The sequence below is a fragment of the Acomys russatus genome, chromosome 11 (assembly GCF_903995435.1).
Source record: "Acomys russatus chromosome 11, mAcoRus1.1, whole genome shotgun sequence".
NCBI classification, from domain to species: Eukaryota; Metazoa; Chordata; class Mammalia; order Rodentia; family Muridae; genus Acomys; species Acomys russatus.
Genome location: NC_067147.1, coordinates 51,070,344 through 51,085,332, shown reverse-complemented (window position 1 = coordinate 51,085,332; position 14,989 = coordinate 51,070,344). Strand labels below are relative to the sequence as shown.

The window sequence follows — 14,989 nt, the reverse complement described above, 5'->3', positions numbered from 1 at the left end:
CTACCTTACATTGTTTGACTAGGACAAGAGAACACATAAAACTCCTCACTTGTGGGCCACTTAAAAAAGAAGTATTATAGTATTGAGTGCCATGCTGAGCTACAAAAATTAAAGGAAGATCCATAAAGCTCCCTATGTTTTTTTTGATTTTTAGAACCCCACAGAGAGGGACAACAGCTACATTAATCAGAGACAGACCACAGAGGTCCAGATTTGTTTTGTTTAATATTAAAATGTACTGTAGAAGGAAACGCCAGTTTTCCTTTTAAATGACATCATCACTTCCCTTCTCAACACCACAGCTTACTAATGATTTTAAAACTTCTCTTGAGGGTTTCGAGAGGAATCGGTACACTACATCCCTGTGATGAGTCAGCGTGCAAATCTCCTATGAAATGCCCTTGGTTTTAGGTGAAATAAATTCAGCATCTTTATTTTAGAGTTAGAAGAATGTTTTGTTGACCTGGGGCTCCACCTGTCTTCTAGGGCTTTAAGAATGTGGTAGGCCACGACGGAAAGCGTGTTTGGAGATGCCTTCCTCCACATTGTACACAGAGCTAAGATCCAATTTAAACTGAACAGGAAGTGTTCTCCCAGGGTTTGCCTTCCCTGGTGTGGTCTGTGCATGTTTATGCCCCAGGGTTCGCTGAGGAGCAGATAAATGTGTTGCTTTTGAATTTGAAGAAGTTTGGCCCATCAGAGATTTTTTTTTTTTTGAGGCTGGACACCTGAAGTGTGAGCCTGGAAGCTTCCGTCCTGGTTTCCCCTCCCTCTAACCCCACTCAGGCTACACATCCACACAGAGATGGGCCGAAGCATCCAGTGTGTTAAGCAGGACGCCGTCACTACAGGAAGTTCTAGGGTACCATTTTGCCTCTCGTGAAGTCGTGTTTCTGAAGATGGTTTCCTGTGGAACAGCACAACAGAGTCCAAAAATAAAATCGGCCTGGCAGTGTCTTATATAGGGAGCTCTCTGGTTACGTGGCTATGAGCAACACTGATGCTCACTGCTCTTACTACTCACGGGCTGTCAGGACCAGTTCAAGCACTCCTTCAGGGGTCTGTGTGACCCTCAGCATCAGTGTCCTCAAACCAGCCCACGTGGATTATGTCATCTTTTGAACTCTTACTGCTTCATAATCTTAGCTCCCCATTTTCAACATAAAGTGCTTTCTTCTGAAACCTTTCCTGACTACCTTAGACCACTGCCATGGTTTTCCATTTCTTTTATAAATTTTATACACACACACAGACACACAGGCACACACACACACACACACACACACAAAGACACACACACACACACACACAGAGCCAGGCATGTGTACTTTTAATCCCAGCACATGGTAGGCAGAGAGGCCTCTAGAGCTCTGTGAATTTGAGACTAGCCTGGTAGACAGAGTGAATTTCAGGACACCCAGGATGGTATTACAGAGAAACCTTGCCACACCACACCAAACCTAAACACACACACACACACACACACACACACACACACACACACACACCTTAATTGGATATGTGACTAGGCTTTATGCCATTGGATATAGTTCCTCCATTTCTACTTTGCTACTTCAAGTAGTTGGAAAATACTGATAGGCTTTTTCTTTTTTTTTTTTTTTTAATCTCTAATACTTGCTTGGGAGTAGTAAAATCTACACTAATATTTGCTGTTTGGTACTTTGTATTCTATTCTGTTAATGAAGGTTCACTGAAAAAATTGACATGTATAATTCTTAATTTATAACTTCTAAAAAGCAAACAAATTCCTCAAGCTCTGGAACCTGAAACACTGGGTTGCTCATCTTAAAACGCCATGAGAACACAAACAGAAACCAATAACTCAAGTTTAGTACAGTAATTAACCATCTGCATCCTGGCTTTGAGTCTGTCTTAATAGTGTATGGTGACAATTTAAATAAAATTTTACAAGAAGATCATGAGTCATTTAGTAAAATTAATGTATTATATAATTATCATTAGGTAGCACCAGGAGGCCATTAGGAGGCATCCAAATTCCACTGGAAGAACATTACAGTGTTGCTGGAGCTGCAGAGTCAGAAGGAAACATGGCTGTTTGGGATGTTTTTCTCTTTTTTCTACATTCATAATCGTTCTAGTTTTGTGTAGAGATGCCACAGCCCAATGAGCAGCCAGATACACTGCATCAGATAATGACTACTAGGGTCACATTTCAGTTTTCAAAACTGAACGACATTTTCTAGACAATTTCTCAAACACAAGAACAAGTAAGTGGATGGGGTTAATGCCATCAATACCTTCTCAGGAATCACTGGGGAAAATGATAAAATGAAGAAAGAAGAAAGTAAAAATTAACTACAAATTGACAACCTTATTTATAATTACTCAGATAGTTGAATATCTGCTTCATAGGAATAGTTATTATATGATTGAAAGAAATTGTTTTAAACAATATGGTGCTTCACAGTAGGGACTCCTAAGCTTCCTGCCTGGAGTCTCACCACTGTCTCTATTTCCCTTTTCACAGGAGGGTTCCCACTCCACCTGATCTGGTAAGCCCAGATCCCAAGGAGCCCTAAAGGCAGATTACAGGCTGGACCCTTTCCTGATAGGAACTTATTCAGCCAGCACAGGGAATTCCTAGAAGTACCCCACCCTTTGCTGAGGAGATCGTAGCCTCCAGCAAATGGTCTTTAATTGCACCTAGAAGTCATCTCTCACACATTGGATAATTAAGTACTGTCTTCTCCTTCTTGAGACAGGGCTGCTGCATGTAGATTAAGTATTCTGGCACCCTCAGACCTATGGAATCAGACACATTCACCCTCAAAACCCCTCCCTATTGCCCCAGGAGTGGTGTGCTCAGAGGCTCGCTCTCTTGCTTGCCATTCCTTCACCATGACCTATCTGAGACTCCATTTACCTCGGGGGGTCAGCTGCTAGACACCTGGTGGCCAGGCAGCAGTGACAGAACTGCCTTTGCAGCCTCTGGGGCCTGCTCCATCATAACCGCTGGTTTGGTTCTGACCTTTGGGTAAAGCACTGCCTGGCCTTTGTCTCACCAGACCTCCGCCTGCTTCCTCTGCAGTGCTTAGAGCAGCTGCCCAAACAAGGATTGGTAAAACTTTGGTATCATCACGGTCTTGTGGGGTTCCTAGGGCTCCACTGCCATCTGATAGCAGCCATCTCATTCTAAAAGAGCTAAACCACAACCCAAGTGGAAACTCATTGTCCACCTCCCCCAGAGAGGCTGGGAACCTGGCTTAGTGCCCAGGCCATGAGCCTCACCCTAAAGTGCTCTAGCTGCCTGGAGGTAGAAACGTGATCTTGGGACCTTTGATCTTGAGGTCCTTCCGTTCGCATCTAGAGGTAGCCAGCCCATCAGACATGAGACCAAGGCCACCTGCTGGCAGCAGACACTGAACGACATATGTGCATGTAGGTGTGGGTGTGTATGCCTCTATGGGCACTACAGGACACAGTCAAGGATATAAGTGTCCTGTGTCAGCATTCTTTGCCTTACCTCTGACTTCCAAGACAGTGTCTCTCATGGAATCTAGAGCTGGCCTGACAGCCAACGAGCCCCAGCAATCCTTCTGTCTCTGTTCCCCACACAGCTGGGAACCAGCTGCAATGAGGCTACATATGGCTTTTCATGCGGTTGCCAGTGATTCAAAGTCAGGGCCACGTGCTTATACAACAAGTGTCCATACCCAATGCACCATCTCCCCAGACCCCTAGGAAGCTCTTTATATCTAAATCTTGTCATCTGTCATTTCCTTCTAGAATCCACATGTGGTCCTTGACACTAGAGATGGTGGGAGGGAGTGGAGCCATCACATGGATGGCTTTGCATCACATGGATGGCTTTGCATCACATGGATGGCTTTGCATCACATGGATGGCTTTGCATCCTACTCTCTAGTTGGCAACACACCATCTCTGATATCACAGTTGTTCAGGTCCTCCCTGGTGGTGAGTTGGAATTGAAGGAAATATAAAGTGTACTCTTCCCTGGATTGGAGACAGTTACAGAAAATGATATGACCACAGAGCTTGCAGTCAGAGTATTGTCAGTGCTATGAAAGAAGAAGAAACAGGTTCAAACTAGCCAATCAAACTCCCAGGACCTGAGCCAGAGAGGCAGCTCAGTGTTTAAATACTTGCTGTAGGTGTGTGAGGATCAGAGTTTTGATCCTCAGAAGCCAGATGGGTGTGGTGAACAACTCATAAATCCATCCTTGGGGATGGAGATATGGGATCCTCAAGGCAGGCTGGGTGTGGACACTAGACAGATCAGCAATCTCTGGGTTTGGTTGAGTGACCCTGTCACACTGAATAAAGTGAAAGTGCAATCCAGGGTATTTGCTGACATGAACCCCCAACCCCAGATCTCGTCATGCCAATACACCCAAATTTGTGTCAACACAGAGGTAGACATGTGCATAACACACACACACACACACACACACACACACACACACACACACACACACACACGAGGCGGGGGTGTCGTAGGACCTGATATGAAAATCTCAATAAAGTTTAAAACAACATTTAAAGAAAACTTCTTCCACATTCAGTAGTAGATTTTACTAAACATTAGAGCCAATGCTGCTTGGATAAAATATATTAGAATTCTAGAAAATGCTTAATCAGAGAACTATCCAGAGAACAAGCACAAAGAGAGATGGAACAGGACCTGACACCTGGGTCCTGGGTCTGGGTGACCAAGTCTCATTTCTTGTTGGGTCCTGGGGCTGGGATAAATGACCTCTCATAGTCCTCATGTTGAAGGATTGTCGCCGAGATAGCCCTGCTGGAAGATGGCAGGCCCTTTGAAAAGAGGAACCTTTGGGGGGAGATTCTGGAGTCCTTTGGGGACACTCTCCTAGAAGAGATTTCTTCCTGTTCCTGGGTCCAGACGCGGGCAGGCGGCTCAGCTGTATGACTGTGCCATGTGTGTTCTTACCTGTTGCCCACATCGACAGACTGCATGGTCTCAGTGAGAACCGAGCTAAATCACCATCCTGTGTTTATAGTGTTACTTGCCTCAGGTGTCTCCCAGGGGTGCATCTTAGGGATGCTCCCTGAGGACACCTGCATGCTTCATCTCCAGGAGGAGCTTCAGAGGGCACTATCCTATCTGCCTCTAGACATCCCTTGTCCTGTGGCTTCCAAACCAAGCCCGGAGCCAGCGTGGGAGCCTGGCCATACTTTAGGAGAAATGAGAAAGTTTGCCAAAAGCGACTGCAGAGCTGCAGCTGTGGTTCAATGGATGAGTGTTCCACCAACGTGCACAAAGCTCCAGCCTCTTCCCTGGCACTGAAGGCAAATATTGCAGAAAGTGGCTATCATGTCCACACAGGAAGTGGAGGGAGCACACCTAGAAATTAAGCCTAGTGTGTGCAGGGATACACAGTGGGGAGTAGACTCTAAAAACAGGTCTATTATCTCAAACAAATTCACAGCTAGCAGTCTATAGTTTCAACTGGGAAGGTCCACAGCCAGACCTAATGGCATACCGAAACACACAGTTCTCTAAAGATATTTGTTCTTCTTCTTCTCCTTCTTCTTTTTTTTTTCAGAAAATAAAACCATATGAGTTAATTCAGAGAGGGAAAACTCTAACACTAGCCAATGTTTAAATTATGCAAATGTTATTAAATTTAACAAATAGGAATCAAATGTACAGGATCTAACAATGAAACAGTCAGGAAGAGTGTCCAATGAGTCATTTTGTAGATTACTTGAACTGGGTCTTTTTTTCAAAATCACAATGTAAGAAACTGCTCCCCACCCGCAAATGACATTTAAGCTAAATGATAACTCCACTTACCCTCACTTGGCCCACGAAGGCATTGGCCTCCTCCTCTACCACGGAGAGATTCCTGGGCAGATAGGGATCGAACACAGGGGCATTGTCATTGACATCTGTCACCACCACGTTCACAGTGGCAGTTGAGGTCTTAAAAGAAGAGAGAAGAAGAAGCAGATTAAGCATGAGAGGAGCTGCTGTGGCTTTGGATTCAGATTGGTATCCATGCTGACTTGTTCTCTATCTAAAGGGCATCACAGTCCTTAGCTTTCCAAAGGAAAAAGACATAGAGCATAAGAGAATCAGCTTAAAAGCCTCACACACCGAAAAAAAAAAAAAAAAAAAAAAAGATGGTGAAAGCCAACCATGACATTAAAGGGTACACATCTTCCTGAGAATGTCAAGTATTTCCTAGAGGCTTACCTTTTAGCTTATGCTACCTTTATCTTGTTCACATGTTATGGGTGGTGAGCATTTGTTTGTATACCCATACCCACTTTTATCTATAGCCTATACTATTCTGTAGTTTTCAAAGCTTGTGTATTTCACTGTCTAAACATAAAAACATACATACACACACACACACACACACATATATATACACACACACACAATATAAAATAGCACTGCATATAAGTAAGTATTTTCAGGCAAGCTAATACTGTCAGAAAACATCACCTTGGTTAGTTTCAATGTTTATGCCTAAATCAGGAATTTGAGCCCCGTGAAATATTGGCAATCACAGAACAGTTGCATGATGAGCCCCCAGACAATGACACTAATGTCAGGTAAGCCACCCATTTTTGTGCATGCTGCTTTTGTACATGGAAATATTGGCCCACTGAACTGCAAAAACGTTATAGAAGCTGAAGTCTTGAGATTAGTAAGTTTGTCTTTCTGTGTGAACTAAGGTGGAGGTGCCATCCAAGTTTGGCCTCTTTCTCCTTCTGTCTCAGTGTGGGGTAGGTTACAAGTGGCAAAGAGCAAACACAGAAGGAAAAAACCTAAATTACAAGGTAACACATGCAATATGCTGTGATTTTAAGATGCTTAATTGCAGGTCAGTGAGCTATAAGAGCAAAAGAGAGTATGAAAATCCCATGACGGTTTGGTACAAAACTTGTGCAAGAAAACATAAACACCAGAATAGATAATATAAACAGCTCTGAACACCGGTGAAAGTATTTATATAAAAATAGTGTTTTTACTAACCTGTAGGTAACTTGTAATGAAACTAGACACAGAATATGAATTGTGCTAAGTGTCCCTAAAGAGGTCGTGTGGCCATCAAGAAGTGGAAAGAGGCAAAGTGGGGTTTTCCCGCATGCCAAAGTGGAATAGCCTGGTAAAAGGCCGTGCTTTCTGTGAAAATAATGCGAAACCTCGCCTAGACGCAGGAGCGATGCTACCTTAACTCAGATCCAATCCCAGCTTCCAAGACTCCTATTTTACAGGGCCTCTACTAAAGAAACTCAAGAGCACTCTTCCATATAATGCTATCCTAAACCTTCATATCTATTCTATAACATGTTCAGCTGTCATTAAAACTCTCCGTGCACCACAGAGGCTCTGGCTGTGGGTGGCTTGTTTACTTGTGTGCACTGATGGCTTACCCCTTCATAATTTAGAGCTACACGTACATGATTTATATGCATGTAATGGTCAATCAAACTTTGTCGTAAAGGCCTGAAGATGGTCACCACTGCACTCGGTAGCCCAAATTCTGGAAACCACCCGATGTCCATCCATAGCGGATATTAATAAGGTGTCTGATGCGTGTGATAATGAGTGAGGATCCTGAGGGCATGCGACCCAGTGCCCACGAGCGAGGAACATGAGGTTGAGCGACAGGAGTCAGGTACGATTACATGTAGTTACAGGATTTCTCTGGCATGTGAGAGCTCTACAAAGTGACAGGAGTAAGCAGAGGGTGGCAGTGAGGAGAGCTGGACCAAGCCTTAGACGACAGAAGGGTTAGATTTCCCAAGTGCTGGATGACTTGTTTCCTGCAATGGGCTATGTTTACAGATGCTTTCTAACTGTGCAAACTCGTCGAGCTAGTTGTGGGTTTTTGTACTAATCTCTGAATGTATTCCCAGCGAAATCATTTAATTTAAAAGATGCATCCAAACAAATACACACATGTGTACATATATTATGAATTTATACAGAGAGATTACAATGTTTTCTCACTAGACGGAACACAGGGGTTTTATTTTTCCCTTGTAACATTTATATATTTCTCAAATGTTCTCCCAGAAAACCTCATTGCTTTTATAACAAAAAAATACATATTTTAACAAATGTTATTTCTTTTCAAGTTATGTTAGAGGTAAAGCCAGTATTTTTTTTTGAAAATGTGTTTTATAGCAGCAGTATTTCCAAATTTGCCAGAGGGTGTACAAGGTTTTAAATTTGACAGCTTGAAGCTAAGACCTCAGAGAGGTTGCACTAGTGTCTCTGGCTTTTCTTCAAGCTCCCCAGACACCTTCATGTCCACCTTTGCATTTCCAGTCAATCTATTTTTATCACTCAGTTTATTTTTAGATTCTTCTTCATCCCAGGGAGCGGTAGGCTTGCAGACTATCCTGGATCCGCTGTCAAAGACCTGCAGCTGGTTGGTGTTAGGGGAATTGAGCCATCGCGGTGCGGAGGGACACGCTGATGGGAGCTCAGGCATACTGTCCCCATGTTATTCTGACTTTTACAGGAGGTGACAGGACTCCATGTTGCTGGGTAACCTCTAGTTTAAACATTTCTTAGGAGAGGGACCTCGTGTCAAAGTTATCTGGGTATCAGCACTACACACAATTCTGGCTATACTTTGCATTTGCTGGCTACAATCTTTTTTCACCGTGTTGGCATAGTCATAGATTGCCTGGCTACAGGGCATGGCGGTTTCAGTTTCTAGATTGTTCAGGAAGATAGCCATGCTATGATTCAACATTCGTATTTCACACTAATGGACAGATTCTAGGTTTTAAAAGATTTTAGATGTTAAAACATGGTCCAGGCAAATAAAGGTATAATAAAGGGACCCTTTTCACAATTCTATAAGACAATTTGTAATATGACAGTTAAACAGATATCAAACCAGTAAACCTTATAAGTGAGGAAACTATTCTTACTGAGAAATTTGCTATTATTTACTCAAAAGTTATGTCACTTACAATCCCACTAGTTAGGAATTCTGTATTTTCGTACTACACGCTCATTGATAACCCATGCTTGATAGCCATTTTGATTCTCCTTTTTATTGTATTTTCAATGATAAATTAATGCTAAAAATATATATTCTGTTCTCAGCTAGTGCGGGTAGCTGTTTCTATAGCAGCTGTTTTATACACTTATTTTCTTTGACTATGATGGCTCTTAAGTAGAAACTGATGTGACATCCTTGGTTTTCCAAGGAATTCACGTTCTGGGAAGCAATGTACAATCATCCACTCAAATAACTTCTCAACTGGAAAAAATTCTAGTTAAAATGTGTATGACCTCTGTTGCCTTTTACATTATAAACCTTACCAAACCTATTAAATTAATTTCTTAAATTGTTAAAAGCTAGCTTTAAAGTAGAAGATAATTAAGATATATAAAATTTAAGTGCATGAGTGATGATGATTTCCTTTTGATGATAAATAAATTTGATTGATAAATAAATGAAAATATTTATTTATAAATTTTTATTAAGAGATTTGGGAGGAGAAACACATGGACCTGTAGATGGAATCCAGTGTTCTGTGCATGCTCGGCAAAGACTGTAGCATAGAGCTACAGATCAAGCTCTCTGGTCTTATTAGTTGATGGATCTGCATGGGAGGGGACATAGGAAGAACCTGGGAGTTATAGAGGGACGGGAAACCTTAATCAGGATGTATTATATGAGCAAAAACCGACTTTTAATAAAAGAAAAACAGAAAACAAGGTTAAAGTATTTAAAAAGGAAAACAAGTTTAGACATAGGTAAAAATTAAAATATTTTAAAAGTACATTCTGAACATTTAATCCAGAATCTACAAAGAACTCAGAAACAGAGAATCGAGGTTACACATCATCCAATTTAAAATGGGCTACTGGGGAATGAGACCTGGAGACTTGGCTCAGTCTTTAAGAGTAGGTGTTGCTGTTGCAGAGGACCCAAGGTTGATGGTCAGTGGAGCAGCTATGTGGTGGTTCACAAGGGTGGACCCAGTCCTAAAAGCTTCAGTCCTCTGTTCTGACCTCTGTAGGTATCAGGAAGATATGTAGTGCTCATACATATGTGCAGATTAAAACACCCATGTACATAAAAATAATAAAAATTTATAATATAAAAAATATTTGAAAAGAATAAGCTATGGCTCTACACAGACAGCTCTCAAAAGAATAAATTAAAATAGTTAGGAAACATCTAAAAGCATTATTCAACCTCATTAGCAATTTGGGAAATGCAGGTGAAGGCTACTTCGAGATTTTTTGCCTTATCCCAATCAGAACGGCCGAGCTGAAGAAGACAACTGCCATCAAACACCACTTAGGATGTGAATAACAAGGAACCACTGTTCAGCGCTGGTGGGATTGCAAACAGGTGCAGCCACCATGGAAAACTGTATGGATAATCCAAAAAGCTAAACCTAGTCTACCATATGACTCAGCTATGCCACTCCTTGGCCTATGTGCAAGGGAGTCAACATCCCACTGCACAGATATGTAGGAACTCAAAACGAAGGTAATTATTAATATGTGAGAAAGAAATAACTCACACCTATGATGATTAATACATTCTACATATTTGTAATAACAAACCATAGTTAGCTTACTAAGGTTTTTAATTATTCAGAATGAAAACAGAAAGGGAAAAATGTAAGAAAGTCATACTAAATGCCAACAGCATTCTCTCTGAAATCGCCGATGAGAAATGCAGTGTGAGCTGTCCCTATTTTCCCACCACCATTCATGGAGACAGGGAATTGCCATTAAAACATTTACTCTGGCAAGTTATTTCATACAAAGTAATTTTAACTTTTTAAAAATTTTAATTTAAACCTAACTACCCCTGGCCCATGCTCACTATACATTTATTTTAAATCCCATGTTTAAATAGGAGAAGTGCTATTAGACTACAGAGTACATTAGGATGCATTGTATAGTCTGTTCTTCAGGCACTGCCTGTACATGTCCCTGTGAAAGTGTATTCCCCAGCAGCCTCAGTGGCTCAGAATCTGTGCTGTTTTTTTGTCAAGATCCTGACTTCAGTTTTGCCGTTTACCTAGGACAGCTCAGAACTGTCTGTAAGTTTGTAACTTTAGCACCAGGGTTATCCGAGGCTCTCTGTTGGACTCTGCAGAGATCCGCACCCATTAAAAAAAATATATGTGTGTATATATATATATATATATTGGATATATATATATATATATATATATATATAAATTTATCTCCAAATTACATACATGATTAAATTATTCAAATTGAGTATGTTTGGTTAAACGTCCAAACATTTCAATATTTTTAATAGAAACTTTTGAAAATAGTTCAGGACTGGGGCTGGAAAGATGGTTCAGAGGTTAATAGTATTGGCTATTCTTCCAAGGGTCCCGAGTTCAATTCCCAGAAAGCACATGGTGGCACACAACCATCTATAATGAGAGCTGGTGCCCTCTTCTGGCAGGCAAGCATACATGGAACTAGGATGCTGTGTAAATAATAAATAAACCTTAAAAAAAAAAGAGAAGACTGCAAGTCTGATGGCTAACCAATTTTAATGCCAGGCTTCAAAGATCCACTGCTGTTAACTTCCAATTGACATTGTGACTTACATTAAAGCTATGCGAATCCTTTGCTTTGTCCTGTATCTGAGTGTCCTGTACCTGAGTGCCATTCACTGTAATTATACCCTCTAAATAGTTATTTCAATAACTCTTCCTCCTTTTCCTTAGAACTCCCCTTCAGCTATTGGCTGGTCAGGAGACTCAGGAATCTTTAACTGTTAGTCAAGCTCCAGGTTTCTGCTAGAGACTGACTCTTGCACCTTCGTGGAACACTGGTGTGCTATGAATCAACACACACACACACACACACACACACACACACACACATGCCCGCGTTCTCTGTGTAAAACCAGTCTTAGGCTGTTTCCCTCCACTCTTTCATTTGTCTTGTATTCTTGGAACTGTAGGATTTATTTTCTGCACAGTACCTATCAACGACTTTAAAAAGCCAATAGTTTTTATGGGGATATTTTTTAATGACCAATTATTTCTATTTTTCTTGTTTTTATAAAGATTATCATATTCGATACTAATTTGATATGTTCTCAGCTTGGTCAATTTTCTCAGCAGTCACCCAGATGTACGTGTTAGGAACACTTTCTTTTATACTCAGGCTAGGTGCCATACAGAGCAAAGAAGTCATTTCAAGGACACTAGGGTATGTTACTATTGAGCTGGCTGACCCTCACCAGTTCAACTAATGGGTTCAAAGTCATTTCTAGCAACTTGGTTGAGTTGACACGTCAAAGCATTTGATTAAAGGAGACTAAACACAGGGGCTGTGGAGACAGCTTAGTCTGTGAAGTCTGTGTGTTGCAAGCATGAGGAATCCATATAGAAGCTGGGCACCGGGGACACACAATTTGTAAGTCCTATGCTAGGGATGTTGAGACGGACAGATGCCTGAGCTCATTGGCCAGCCAGCTTAACCTGAAATCCCAGTTCCCAGTGAGAGACTCTGCTTCCAAAACCAGGCGGACAGCTCCTGAGCCAAGACCTGAGGTTGAGCCCTGCCCTGCACTTGTGTACTTACTTGCACACCCACAGGCACACACTGAGTTACAATGATCAGATGGTAAGGTTGCGGATCACAACGGTCTGATCCTCAAACCAAAATCTGAGGTGCGCAGACAGTTTCGGAGGGTGGGTACGTCTGTTGGGAAAGGCGTTTGCTCTGGGTGGATAAGGCTAGTGTAGCCGTGACACATGGTACAGAGTGTTGGGGCAGAGGACTCACCGCCCCCTGCGGTCCCCCCTCCCCATCACACTTACCCCATCTGGTCTGCCATCCGAGGCTGTGACAATGAGGATGTAACGGTCTGTGCTCTCCCTGTCTAGCGCCTTCCCTAGAGTGAGAATCCCAGTGCTAGAGGCAGAAAGAAAAACAAACAAACAAACAAACAAACAAACAAACAGTGTTAATGTGAGATGCTCTTTTTCCTGAGGTGGATATGAAGGTCCCTGCAGATCTGTTCTCCTGTCTCTCCACCTCTGCCTCCCTCTCTTTTCTACCTTCATACCTCTCCCTCCCCCTTCCTCCCCCATTTCTCACTTCTGCCACTTCCTTTTAACCCATGTTTGCCCCTTACCTTTGCTTGTCCTCCTCTCCTATTGGTTTCTATTCCTTCTGACAAATAAAATTATTGCCTATTTTTATCTGATAGGTGTCATGGAGCAGAAGAAGGTCTATTGGGAAAAACTAATTTTTTTTATTGTTTTTATCCACTTTTATATAATCATAAGCTGTGTCTTAAAGTGATTCTAGGGTTCAGGTTGAAATTGGAAGTGACACTTCAGAGCTGTTGAGATTCTTAGTCATCACGGAAACTTGCAGACCTTAGTGAGATCACAGAGAGGATTCTCTATGTTCTAGTGGGAAAAACCAAAGGAAACAAAATCATCATGCCTAATTCATTGCTGGGAGAAAGATAGCTGCCTTGTGTGTCATCTTTTCAAAGTAAAAGGCTCCTTTGTTTCCTAGCCACATTGTAATTCTCAGGCAAGGAATTGTCCTTTTTAAGGAGCATGTCTTGTTTTCCCACTGACTGCAAAATGCTCACCCTGGGAGTGGAGACACTCTTTCCCTTTGACCAGTTCCACAGCATGGCCCATTTTTCTTTGCATCTCACGTTAATAGAACTTAGTAAAATCAAACAATTCAAAGATTATATTAAATCTGTGGGCTGTGTGCCAACGTTTTAATATTTCTTTTTATATTCATAAGCATATTTAAATCTATAACTGTTTTGTTAAAAGGAATCATTGTGTATTTTACATTCTTTATAATAAATTACAGTGCTCATCTGCTTATTTAATTATATTTAAAAATGGTTGTAGCTATATCAGCAATTATATCATTTTCCTATTTTTATGAAATTCAAAATGATTCTCAATCTCTGTTAAATACCTTATAAACAATACTTGAATAGATTCTCATTCTTAGAATTATTTAATTCTACCCCTTACTACCCAGAATAAATGTCCCCTCTGAATGCTTTTCTCCAATGTAATATGTATAACAATTTGGACTTCAAAATTAGCTCAACATGTCTTTTTGTGTTTTACACTGGATGCTGCAAATGACATTTTTTTCATCAGCCACCCACTATGGAAGAGTTAACCTTAACAGAAGAAAACACTGAGGTATTCATCAAGTAGAAAAGCCTAGTGTGCTTTTGGCTGATAAACAGGCTTTGCTTTAAACTTAAGTACACTGATGCTGAGAATGGAATTTATGTGATACTCACTACAAGGGGCAGTGAAGACAGAGTCAAGGCTACAGACGGGAGCTGGGGACACAGTAACTCATTTGGTTGAATTTCTGTTGACAATGGAGACTTTGGGAGCTCTCAGAGCATATGGTAGGACTGAGAAACAGTGACTGGAAACTGTTTAGTTCATACAACTGAGAACTCCTTCCAGAACGCATTCACAGTAAGCAGGTTTGGGTCAACTCTGCACTGCAGATGCCTCAGGGGATCTCATCCTGTGATACTATTCAAAGAGAAAAGTAAGGCAGTTTTGGCTTTTCGAACATATCCACAAGAAACAGTAAAGTCTGTCAACTTAGCCGCAGTGCAAGGAGAGAGAAATGAACTGTTTCTGGTCTTATTCTGTTTTCGGTTGTTAATGTCCTTCATCCTCTTCTGTAACTCTCCTTGGGCATGAACTTAGAAAGGGGCTAGACTTTCTATTTTGGGCTGGTTTTTACATAAATATCTATTTTTCTTCTTTATATGGTTATAATGGAGATAAAGCATTATTGCTATATGCCTTTGACTCAATGGTTGTGAGACAGTTGACTATAGGGGAATGTTTGGCAGGGAGAATGAAAAGTAGATAGTGTCTTTGAGTATTCAGAGCAGGAGGATGTGTCGATGGAAAATATGAACAGCGCTCATGGTAAAGCTGGCTTGAAGGAACATTTCTCCTGCCAGCT

The 14,989-nt window shown here is 41.4% G+C and overlaps 1 protein-coding gene across 1 annotated transcript in view; it reads right to left on the bottom strand.

The window, feature by feature from the left end:
• Pcdh15 (protocadherin related 15) overlaps window positions 1-14,989 on the bottom strand; it is a 428,603-nt gene that overhangs the window by 198,348 nt on the left and 215,266 nt on the right. Inside the window, exons 15-16 of the mRNA XM_051153212.1 lie at window positions 12,823-12,916; window positions 5,822-5,950 (exon numbers count right to left, since the gene is read on the bottom strand). Of these exons, the coding sequence (XP_051009169.1) occupies window positions 5,822-5,950; window positions 12,823-12,916 (223 nt within the window). The remainder of the gene's footprint in view (window positions 1-5,821; window positions 5,951-12,822; window positions 12,917-14,989) is intronic.